The 13,081-nt window shown below is 39.2% G+C and overlaps 1 protein-coding gene across 1 annotated transcript in view; it reads right to left on the bottom strand.

The window, feature by feature from the left end:
* The window catches only part of Gpc3 (glypican 3), a 341,549-nt gene that overhangs the window by 155,809 nt on the left and 172,659 nt on the right, over nt 1–13,081 (bottom strand). The window contains exon 3 of the mRNA NM_016697.3: nt 206–900. Within this exon, the coding sequence (NP_057906.2) occupies nt 206–900 (695 nt within the window). The remainder of the gene's footprint in view (nt 1–205; nt 901–13,081) is intronic.

The following is a 13,081-nucleotide window of genomic DNA, read 5'->3' on the forward strand; positions in this document are numbered from 1 at the left end:
GAGCTAGATCTAGTATTACAACTCTATACCCTGTAGTTTTAACATTCTGTCTATCTCGGAGAGTACATTCAGCCCATCTGCATTCTCACTTGCTCGTCGTTTTTCCTTTCTCTATTTTTCTATCAGTATCTGTTGCTGGAGAGATCACCCCACCCACCACCACAATGAAGGACAGTTCTTTTGAAACCTGAAGACTGATACTTACGGTGGTGGTCAGCTTGCCTCCGTTCTTCTGCACATACTGGATGGAATCATGGATGGTAGAAAAGAGGCCGAGCAGCACATTCTCCATGTCGTAGATTCTGTACATGCCATTCACGAGCTCTTCAAGAGACAGAATGTATTCTCTCCAGTACTTGTCGATCTCCACCACACCAGCCATACAGCCTTGCATGACCACATTGCAATAACCACCGCAAGGCTTAACCATCATCAGTCCCTGGCAGTAAGAGCAATACCACATTCGGGTGAGCATACGGCCACAGTCCTTACTAAACTTGAGGTGGTCGGTAGTGTTGATGACTTCAATTCCGAGATTCAGGGCTTGAAGGAAGATTCGAGTGACTTGCAGTGACTTGGAAACCTGGGTCATAATAAGCTTGGGGAAACTGCCAAATACTTTCAGGTCACGTCTTGCTCCTCGGAGGCACTCGTTGATGTCTAAGACTGACTCAGGCAGGCCTGGGTTCATCATCTGGGTGTAGATGACTGGAAAGAGGCTGTCGAACAATTCATTGACCATATCATCCACGTTGATATCAGAACCCAAGATGTAGAGAGACACATCTGTGAAAAATTCACCGACAAACTCAAAAGCTTGTGGAGTCAGGCTGGGGTAGTTATTCTTGAACATGGCGTTGGTGTAGTTCTTGGCATGGCGAACAACAATTTCAAAGGCCTCTGTAAAATAAGAGAAAAAGACATGCCCCAAAATTAAACCATGAAATCCAGGGTGTAAATGAATTTGATATGTCTCTGTTGTTTTTGGGATTAAGATCCATTTGCCTTAAATAATTGACTCACATTCATTGCTGGTATTACTTATATTGCTGGTATTACTTATATTTCTATAGTTCCTTGCTCCTGTAAGTCAATTTTCCTTTCTGAGTATGAAGTCTAAACCTTGATGTACACATAAATTCTTAAACATACAAACTGTATTTCAAATGACAACTGCCAGGATTCAGTTAACATTTCGGCCTTACATGAAAATATTGATTAAAAATTGGCTGAAAGAGAAATTTTCTTTTTCTTTCATTGATTCACTCAGTTAAAAGATTATATTTAATTACATTTCATTTTTAGACAGAGATAAATATTTCAAAACGGAACGTACACTATATAAATTCACTTAACAACTCAAGCCTGTTCAAACTCAGAGGAGAAGCAAGTTATTAGACAAGAACAAAAGATAACCAAAATTTAATTATTTTGGGTAGACTTTCTCCGAACAACTTGAAAGGGAGTTATCTGACAGATTGCCAGGACTGGAAAAGGTGTTTATTCACTGAATGGGTATCTGTCTGGAAAGAACAATCCATACACTTATCTATACATTTGCTACTGACAGTAACTGCAAGCTGAACATCTGGAAGGATAACCGCTAAGCTCCTCTCGTAAGTTCAACTCCACATGGCTTGAAAGCCTCAGCTAGTCTACAGAGACCTCAAATTCAAGATTACATCTGCTGCTTCAGCCCCATGGCATAAAGCCCAATTAGTGTCACTGCTTTGAGAAAAATAAAGTAGTAATGTGCCATCTCATTTTCCCCAAATCAAAATATTCTAGATACATGTCATCACAAATAACTGGAGTGTCACAATTATATGTGAAAAGGAAAAATAATCACAATAAAAGATTTTTTAAAAAACAAATGAAAGAGTTAAAAAAAAAACTAGTCGAGTTTCCTGATATTTTACCTTAGTACATCCAGTTCCTTCTAAAATGCAAGGGTCCATGACAGATGTACTCTAAATGATGCCAATTCATGAGCCTTGAAAATTCAAATTATTACTACCTCCAGACTACTAGAGAGACTGTATTCCTTGGGATCACTTAGCCCAACATTTCAGTCATCTGTGGCAGAAGTGAGCTCTAGACTGAACCACTGCCATCTGCCCTAGATCCCTCACAAGGTAGAACTCATTCCTTACCATCTTCCCTGGAGCTCATCACATGCCCAGCGCTGTTGGAGAGTTGCCAGTGTAATTCTAAAGAGTTTCCAAAGCCACGAGAGACCAAAAATGAATTTAAATTAGAACTTAGCCATCTACAAAGGTTTCTGAGAATATGTGGACTGGCTATTGGTCTGAGGACGGCTTTTGTACCACTGAGAGGTACTAGTGTTTCCTGATCCCTTCCATTTTGCAACTATGTGATGCTGGAGCAAAAATTTCCTTGCTATCAATCACTACATGCTCACTTGTTTTCTGTCTTTTGTTTAGAAGTAAATGATTCGGAGAAACTTTACCTTATAACAGTCTTCCTAGCTACACTTGTTACTTTCCTCTCCATCCTTGAATCTATATGTTGAATGCAGCTATGTAGTCACCTAGCCCAATGCAAAGGGCCAGTCACTCAATTGTTTAAAACCATCAGAAAATTTGATATTCTACATTATTTACTCATTTTAATTTTAGGTAGAAATATAGCATTACATATTAGGCTTGCTAGGTGCTGTGGGCAGATCACTGATGAACCATTCTTGTCTCAGAATTATCCACAAGTAGCCAAGCACAGTGGCTCACTTTTAACATTTGGGAAATAGAGGCTGCAGAACTGCTCCAAATTCAAGGCCAGTGTGATCTACACAGGGAATCCCAGATTAGCCAAGGTTACACAGTGAGCCCTTATCTCAAAAAGAAACATTTACAGGAGATATAGAAGATTAAAAGTCACTTAAAAGAACATTTTGGTGGTCACTTTTTTTTTTTTAAAATAACAACCTTCTGAATCTGGTATTATCAACCCCGATTTAATAGACAATGAAACTGAGTCTCAGTAGAATGGACATATTTCCCCAAGGTGACACAGTTGCAAGGTAGACATAATCAGTTCCAACCAGTGTCTCTAAGTGATGGGTACTCTCTAGCTGCCCTCAAACTTAAGAGTCTACAACACCTTCTCAAAAATCGTTGTAGAAAGTTAAGTTCTATTTTCAACTCATCATTTTCCCATCGACTCACTCATCTCTGAACAAAAATGTACCAGAAGAAATTGAAACCCGAAGACCAATAAAACCGAGCAGCACTTTCACCTTTGCCTTGGGGCAGCAGGAAGTAAGAAATGGGAGAAAGCTGCTTTGCAGACAGGTTACCCCTAAAGAGCTCCATCATCCAGGCCACTCTGAAATGAATTCTGGGGGAAGCGAAGTTTACCTGAATTGTGATACACTCATTCTCTAATATACAAGATACACGGAAGGAAAGCCCCAGATTCTCCTACCAATAAAAGGTCTGTTGCCATTACTGCAGGATCAATAGAAAAAGAAAATTACAGAAGATCGTGAACTCATCTACAGAAACAACAACACATACTTCAGGGGGAAAGGGCTGAGGTCCATACTGAACATCTAGCTTTCGAGTGCTGTAGACAGCAGACTCTACATGTCAGAACAAACTTAGCGCGCAGCTCTGGATTTTGCCCAGTTCTCTCAATTCCTTATCACCAAAATACACAGGCTCAAGAAAAGGGTTCACGGGGCCTCATAGGGAGCAATGCTAGGTGAAAAGTGATTCTTGGCCTTCTTAAGTCTCTTGAGGGTTCAAGAAATAAAGTCAAGGGTAGGAATGTAAATGCAAGGAAGTGTAAGTCCATTGACAACATAGTCTAATAATCATGTGTACTTTAGCTAGAGATGATTTCCCTCTTTCTCTTTCCTTGGATGAAGTGAAGAGTTATGTTCACTGAACACTAGAGCAAATCTTGTGGAATCAGAGCCATCATGAAGAATTTGTCCCCAGAACATCCACCGACTTTATAATCTACGGATGGAAATAAATGGATTTAATAAACTGAGATAATATGCCAAGAAAAGAAAAGTTTCCATTCTCCTTTTGTTATTGCATTTTTATTGACTTCCTGTGCATACATATGCATGTGTGTGTATACACATGTGCTGTGGCATGTTTGTGGAAGTCAGAGGACAACTAATAGGAATCAGTTCTCACATTCCACCATCTGAGTTCTGGGAATCAACATCAAACTCAAGTCATCAGGCTTGGCAAGAGGCTTAGGAACCTCACCAGTTCAATCCCTAGATTTCTAAAGGTTTTCATCACCATCCTGATCACCACAGATACTAGTTATCAGTATTCCTCTTAACTTTTGATGCACAATGACAGACACAGTTCTCCAGATATAGTTTCATGGGGGAAGTGTAGAGACTTTCTTTAAATGGTTCAAAACCCTCTTCTACTTATGTACCCCCAAGATATATAGTCTGTCACAGCAGCAGATTGGCTATCCTTAGTGTATGGTGTTCCTGAATTCAGATGTACACTAAAAGAAATGGGCTTTTATTTGCCTTCTTGGTAGACAGCTGGGCATATGAGAATATACTTGGGGTTAAAAGACAAGAAAAATAAATGAAGCATGGAATCCCTTTCAAGGTCTGGAGAATAAGCAATTGTTATAGAAAGCTGTTCTTTTTCAAAGCAGTTTTCCCAGCACTGCAAGGATAGGCACGACTTTATGAGATTCCGTTTTTATGTTACAAGGGTGAATACATCATGATGGCTTGGATGGAAAGCGAGCCTTACTTTCAAGTACAGGTACTTGGATGGAAAAAGAGAATTAATCTTCCCAGGCACCTGCAGAATCCATGGTAAACATGCTTAAATCTACCCTCCTTTTAACTGTGACATGGCCGCACATGTTTTATTTTATTTTACTGGGGAGGAAACTGAGGCTCAGAGGTGATATGGTCCACACAGGTAATATTTCTAGTCCATGGACTCAATTTAAAAGCAGAAATTCATACATGTATACACGCAAACAAGTTACAAACTCCTGAGGTGCCAGACTGGGTTAAATTCAAAGCACAATTAAATGAACAAGTGAATGCATAGATAAATGAATATATAAATAAAAATAAAATTCAACAGTAATAAAACCAACAACCCTGTTGGAAAAAAGGCAAAATAACTGAACAGCTGCCTCCCCCACAAAGAGTCACAAGTCTTAAACAAAGATTCTCAATACCATACATCTTTAGGAAATTAAAAATTACAGTCAGAATGAGATGCTATTGCGCAGGCATGAGAATGGTTAAAAGTCATACAATTGACAATACTAAATAAGGCTGTAGAGCATCAACAGATACGGGGCTATCTAGTGGAAATACAAGATGTTACAACAACTTTAGATGACAGATAGGTAGTTCCTTATAAAAACGAAACATTTTATCATGTTACCCAAAGACCAGGCTTCCCTTACTACCTACTTAAGTTTTCTTTCAAATTTAAAACTATTTGAAATAAAGGTCATTAATTTTTGAAAGCGCCAGCACTTTAGAACTCAGTCTTTGATGGAAGTAGTCATGAGAACCACTGAACAGAGTCAAGACACTCCCTCTTTGTTTCCTTCAATCTGGTCTGACATTTTGTTCCTGAAAAAAGGAGTTTTAGCATTCAATAGATGCCATATGACATCGGTGTAATTTTAGTTGGAAAACCCACTGCAAAAAGTTTATGGACCAAAACACCCAAACAGGTAACACATTTCAGTTATTTTTGAATAGTAAATGATTTTTATTTTTGAAAACCAGTCACAGAGAAACAGAAAGTTTATGTTGCAAGTAAGGCTTTTTGTTTTTTAAAAATAGTTCATAGAGAAGACACTAAATCCTATAGCTCTATTGTATTTTCCTGGTGCTTTACAATTCACATTAATTTAACCAGAACTGACTAAGCTTAAGAATAAATTGCTATTAAATATGTTATTTATTTGTGCAGCTTATAAACACACACAATCTCTGTTTTTACCTTTCACACAGCAGGGATCTAAATATGAGGGAGATCAACCAGCAGTAAAGAAATATTTGAAGCCGGGCGGGGGTGGCACATGCCTTTAATCCCAGCACTTGGGAGGCAGAGGCAGGCGGATTTCTGAGTTCAAGGCCAGCCTGGTCTAGAGAGTGAGTTCCAGGATAGCCAGCGCTACACAGAGAAACCCTGACTCGGAAAAAAAAAAAGAAATATTTGAATGTATCATTAGAGATAAGTGAAAGATTGATAGATTAGATAGGCAGACAGACAAACAAACAGATGGATAATGATGCAATGAATGGATGGATAGATGAATGGATAGGCAAATAAGTAGATGGAAGAATGGTGGAGTATGACTAGATAGATGGGTAGATAGATAGATAGATAGGGATAGATAGACTGATAGAATTTCCTTTAAAGGCTATTACAGACTCCAGAAGACACTTAAAATGATTTATAACAAGGGTCCTCAGAAGCAAGAAGTGGCAAGAAGTGAAAATCTGTAGTAGAAAATTTACGAGCCTGCAACAGCTGACCACACTTTTGCCCCATTAGTCCAATTAGTTCTTATCATTTACTGTCCATTAGTTTTCCTGAACAACTAGTTTGCTTTCACCTTCTGGACTCTGTGTGTCATGTAACTCATAATTTTTCCCTCCTCACATTTATGACTTGAAAGCTTACAGCTAAATTTATAGCCTCTCTCTATCAAGCATAATAAACTTCATGTCATGTGTTTAGTGTCATAACCTTACTCCATCTTTTCTACCTCTATTTTCCATTGGCTTGAGGGTGCCTGGGTACTTAAGTTACAATGTACCTCACAGTTATTATGGATAATCTTAAAGAACATTTAAAACCCTGAGGAATAAAAAAGTCAGTGAATAAGGGCATGGAAAATATTGTTGCAATCATACAATCTCATAACTGCACTGGCAATTACAGAAGCCCTCCCACTTATAAATGAGTGGAGCCCTTTCAGGAACTCATTAGCAGATGTTACCCACAACTTAAAAACTGGAGTTAAATGTCCCTAACAACGTTAAAATGAGATAGGGTTTAGTACGAATAGCTTCAACAGGGCTAACAATGTGTATGTTCCTATGGGATAAGACATTCCTGGGAAACCGGACAGAACAGTATAGACATGACACTCACTAAAAGAGGCACAAAAGGCATCTTCTCCGAACTTTCAGTTCATTCTTTAAAACAGAAGTAAAGTCCTACAGTTTCTTCAAGAATTCACGTAGTAAACGATGAAGGCCTGCTCACAGACCCATTACCTTAAAGACTCTAAGGAAAAGACCCTTCTCCAGAAATAATGGCAGGCCACATGGACTGTTGGATACAACTAAATGAATTATGTGTTAACTGGACGAAAAAAATCAATTATGTCATATTCTAGGTCTGGTTCTTGTCACCTCGACTTCTGAAGATTTTGCTCTATGATCCATTATCATGATTCATGAATCACAGCTAAAGAGTTTCTTTCTTTAAGTACTTGCTAACCTAAGCTTAGAAAAATAAAGACATGCCTTTTAGGGGAAGAAGAAATGTTCTGTGCCATTAAGAGGGTGTAGTGTCATTTAAAGGTTGGCATGAAAGCATTCTGGTAGTGGCTTTAGCTAATGAATATCTCTGTTTCTGCTCAATGTAACTTAAATTATTGACATAAAGAGCAAACTACCTAGAGGATCTTCTGTGATGTTAGATCAATTAGCATGTATGTTTTGCACTGTTTTCTTCTTTACTTGCTTAGACACTGAACTACCATTCTAAGGAAGGTCCACTGTCAATGGTTTATGCAACTTTTTCTTGTTCTTTTAAACAATTTTTCTTTTTTATGTATATAGATGGTTTGCCTGCATGTATGTCTGTGTGTGCTCCATGTATGCCTGCTTCCTACAAATGCCAGAAAAGGCCAGCAGATCTACTGGGACTGGAGTTCTGCACAGTCGTGAGCTGCCACGTGGGCTCTGGGAATAAAACCCAGGTCCTCTGAGCCATCTCTCTGCCCATCTCTGTTGAAGAGCACAAAGCTCTGTGTATATATGAAAAGTGTACTTTGTTCTATGAATCTTTCATAGCTTCAATATACAGAGTATATAGGTTGCTAAGTTACCATGACATATCTGTAAAGTACCACATATCCTTTCAGATGTTGAAAATCGGTACTGTTTTAATTTTCTCCCTCCTTCTCGATTGCTGAAAGTTAAGTGTGTGTATGTGCACTGGTGCATACATGTAGCCAAGGGAAACATTATTATCCCAATTTCACACATGAGCTAGCTGAAATTAAGACTGGATCTAAGCCATACAGCTATGGGGTTCATGGTAGCAGTAATGGAACATAGGACTCTTGGCCATGTGTATAACGCTGTTACTTTATGTTCCTCTCCCTCAAGGATAAAGATTCCATGCCCCCTGACGGTAAGCTTCAGGAATAATAAATAAGGAACTAGCAACCTTGGATCACTTATTGTGTCAGACACTTTTGCAAGCATTTTATATGAATTAATTCATATTATTATCAAAATTCCCTTATAAGAAGTGTCTACGGCTGTCTCCTCTCTAATGGAAGAAAACTGAGCCACATAAAAGCTGAATTAAGTAGAAGGGGTGAGATGTGAATTCATGCAGTCTTGAACCCAGAGACTAGCCACCAAACCACTACGTATTACTGCCTCTTAAAGATATACGAGAGTGCTTGCCACTCAGACGTAAGGACTTGAGGTCAGATTTCCTAGGACTCACATGAAGCCAGATTTGGTAGCACTTGGGGGGGGGGGGGTGTTGGTTTTTCGAGACAGGGTTTCTCTGTGTAGCCCTGGCTCTTCTGGAAATTGCTGCCATCAAAAAGCCAACTGTACATCTTTTCTGTGAGCTTGGGAAAGAGATGGAGAATTTTCCCTTAGAAAATTGCCCTTATATTCTATAAACATTACTGTTCTTGCAGAGGATCAAGATTTGGTTCCTGGGATTCATATGATGGCTCACTGCAGCCTGTAACTACAGTTTAAGGGGATATAATGCCCTCTTCTGGCCTCCTGGGGGCATCCAGAAACACACAAAGTACTCACAATGTACGGGCAAGCAAAACACTCATACATGTTAAAATAAATAAGATCTTTTTTACAGGTCAAATTTTTAGAAGCCGAGAGTAGAATTGTGGATGTCATATCCTGGGTGAGAGCAAAAGAGGGACGTTGATTAAAGAGTACAAACTTTCAATCATAGAAGATGAAAAACATCCTAGGAATACAACATATAGCATACTGCCTGTAGGGAAACTCAACAAGAAAGTAGATCTTTCGTTTTAATTATAAAATGACAATAAACTAAGAGTGTAGAAAAAGCTTTTGAAAGAATGAATATATTTATGCTATAAATTGTGGCCATGGTTTTATGGCTGTGTATTTATATCCAAATTAGGCTGCAGAATATGCTTTCTGTGTGTCAACTATGCACCAGTAAAGTGAAAAATACAGTGCCATTGTGATTGAGAAGTTAGGACAACAAATCCATCTAGGCCCGAATCACATAGTAATTGGTACTTCTTCACACAGAATCAATGGGCGCTGTGCTACTACCTGAGTTATTGGCTTTAGTAATTATCAGAGGCTTTAGCAACTGTCTAAGCAGCCTAAGAAGCAAGTGTAAAGACATTAGTTAGAGCCAGGCAGAATGGTTTGTGCCTATAATCCCAACACTTGGGGGTTAAAGCAGGAGAATCAGGAGTTTGAGACCAGCCTCAACAATATGATGAGTTGGAGGCCAGCCTGGAATGCCATGAGAGTCTGTATTTTTTTTTAAAGACCTCCCCCCACCCCAGAAAGGAAATGAGTAAACATTCAATTGTATTTGTTATAAAAGAAATTAACATTTCTTAAGACACCAATATATAACCCAAAGGTTATATAAAATAACTGTGAAATCAATGGCACGTTCCTTGCCCCTTGGGAGTACATTGTCCTCCTCACAAAGCAATGGCTTAGCTGTCCGTATTGTCCTGTGAAGGGGTTAGAGAGCACAAACTGGTGGCCTTATGGAATTTGATGTTCTGAACAGTTATGGACAGTTGATTACAGTAACAAAAGGTAGAGGTGGGTTTAATAGAAGGTTAGAAAAAAAAAAGGAAAGGAGATGCAGCAACTATGGAATCATAACTCAGAAGAAGAGAGGTATGGTCAGAACTGTAAGCAGCCCTCTCACAAATATAAACACTTGATCCAGCTTCCCTGTTTTATATTGTCTAAATATCCCCCTAGGAACCATTATATCGATGCCACATTATTGGAGAAAGCCCCAGGTTCTGTGCTAAAATCAGGATAGCAGACGCCTAGTGCTGCCTCTGATTTGCAAGATTACAGACAATGACACTTTTTTTTTTATTCCATTTGTCACCAAACTTCTAATATACTCCAAGTCATTATTTGAACAGGACCAAAGAGCATGGTTTCAGAACTGTCTCTGACAAGCCTCCAAACTGCGCTCAGCAGATCTTCCCGACAGCAAGATGTTTTGCTTGGTCCCAAAATTCCATCCCAGTAGCTCCATTAGCTCATCTGGCTTTAAGTCATTAGCGTTACAGTTCATAGTCTTTATAGTTCTGTACAGACAGAGGAATCTCTGAGGTGGGCCAGTGGGACAGGGGGGCATTGTGTACTCTTATCTGCAGGACATGGGACATTTGTTCATAGAAGTGTTGCATGACCTGTATATATTTGCATTCCTAAGAAACAAACAAATGTAACTGAATGAGCAATCAAACTTACGTTGTTTTGGATAAGTCATTTTGGAGAATTTTCCCTCATTTTCAGCCTATTTCTGGTGATGCCTAAAGCCTTAACAATTACTGTAGACAAAAGTTCAAGTGGTACTAAGTCTCAGAATTCTGTTGGTTTGGTGCTAAAATATACACCAATGACTTCCTTCTTCAGGACTAGCGAGATTAGGTGATGTACTGCCCAGATCCCAATGGCACCCTGTACTTATCACGTTGTTGAGGAGTACTTGACATACATAAAGCTTGCAACTTAATTTCCTCACTCATCCCTACCTTATTCCTCGCCCCCATAAGCACATCTTTAATATTTAAATCTGAAGGGAATAGGGAAAAGAATTAAATCAGGGGAAAATATTTCAATCCGGAAAGATGAACAAGGGGGTAGGACATCCAACGATTGTTCATGCCAACACCATTTCCCTGTGTTCTCAGTGCACTGACATTTTCTGGGTTCAAAGGCAATAGTTCCCAAATTACTGAAAGACCTGGGCACTGATTTAAAATAATGTTTGGAGCGAGCTGATGTCTAAAGTGGCTTTCTGCCAAGGGGACCTTTGCCATAGTGCTGCATTCAAGGGGGCTTATTTTAAATAGGCATTTAAAAAAATGGCCCATTGCTGTAATTTGGCAATATGCCTAGAAAAGGGTGATTTTGAGATTGCGTGTTTTAAACAGAATCGCTAAAATACAGCTACAGTTGCCTCCCCTAATGAAGTCTCCTGCTCCTGTTGCTGAGCACTTTCCTTAACCATGCCTGGGGGCCCACTTGTATAGGCGTGGGAGGTGGGGCGTTCTTGACTCCAGCATAAAGGAAGATAACATTGACTGTTGCCTCTTCAGTGGTCAGCACCAGGCCAGACCCAAGCTATCTCTTCCAAATCATGGGATCTGGGGTAGTGGAGTTGACAACATTGATGATTCTGTCTTGATTGCAAAGGGAAAACAATCCCTTCAATAGTTATTGTTCAAGTCAGAGACTAAGAGATGTACTGAAATTCAAATATGTCATTTCGAAAAAAAAAATCTCCATATGGGTGTTAATTAAACCAGTACCTCTTAGTCCAGAATGGCCCAAAGCAGTGAGGTCCATTCCATTGTTTTCTATTCTTTCTTGGGATACAAATGATCTGAGCATAGAGGGCAATAAGAAATAGTCGTGCTGTACAGTTCTGATTCACCCTAACACCAAGGCTTCATTGGAATATTGATGTAAATGGTTTTCAAATCATCCTTGTCTTTGAACTTTTTCAGATAATTCAGACTTCTTTTCCACATAGCTCTTTGCTCTCTCTGCATTGACCTTGCTCTCCTTCCCCTGTATCTCTGAGAGCATGCCAGATATAGGGCACTGAATGTGTCCATATAAAAAATAAAGTTTCCCTGTCAATTCTCAATGCTTATTAAAAGTACAGTGGCAGATAGTACTTTTTTGTTTTTTTAAGCCAAGGGGTTATGTGGGCCAGCTTACACAGTGGCTACTAAACTTGCTTAAAAAAATGATTGGGCCAGGTGAGAACATTAATTTGTTTGAACATGGGTAAGTGAGTATTGATGCTAAAACAAAGACTGCTGCGTACAAACATGAAGAAAGGCTGGGTGCCGGCAAGCGGTCATTTCCTTGGTGTTCTTCCCAACATAGCTGGACTCATCTTACTTTGTTTGGGCTGACAGTATCACCACCCACCAACCCTCATACACACTCTGTGCCTTTTTTCCAACCATCCAGTAAGGTGATTATGGTGGTTCCCCTCACCACTTTATGGAGAGAAAAATGCAGGTTCAGGAAGCCAAACTAAGCTGCCCAAACCGTCACAATTCCTAAGTGGTACAGAGCTGGAACCATCTAGCTTTCTTCACTAACATTCAATATGAGAGACCAGACATTCTCCTTGGTGAAAGAGAGAAAGTAGTACCAACTGGTATACTCATTATTAATGAAATCACCAATGATATAAAAAGAGAGAATAGGATGTATATTTTTATTAAGTACAAGTCTCTGGGGGGAGATGCCTAAGTTGGAAAACGTACATGCACATATGCACACGCATTCCTCCACAGACAAACATGCATAACCTCTGACACACAGCGTGTAGGAGCTAGTAATAAGAACATAGTCAGAGTAACTCACAAATGATAGCAGGACTAGAGCATCAACGTACATGCCCTGTGACCAATCGTGCTCTCTTAACTACAAAAACAAACCGAACAAAACAAAAAAAGAAAAAAAAACCCACAAAATTCCCCAACAATTACAACAAAAACAAAATTTGCAGTAAAGAGATTATAACAAAGCTAAAGACTTTATACA

This window comes from Mus musculus, chromosome X (genome assembly GCF_000001635.26).
Source record: "Mus musculus strain C57BL/6J chromosome X, GRCm38.p6 C57BL/6J".
NCBI classification, from domain to species: Eukaryota; Metazoa; Chordata; class Mammalia; order Rodentia; family Muridae; genus Mus; species Mus musculus.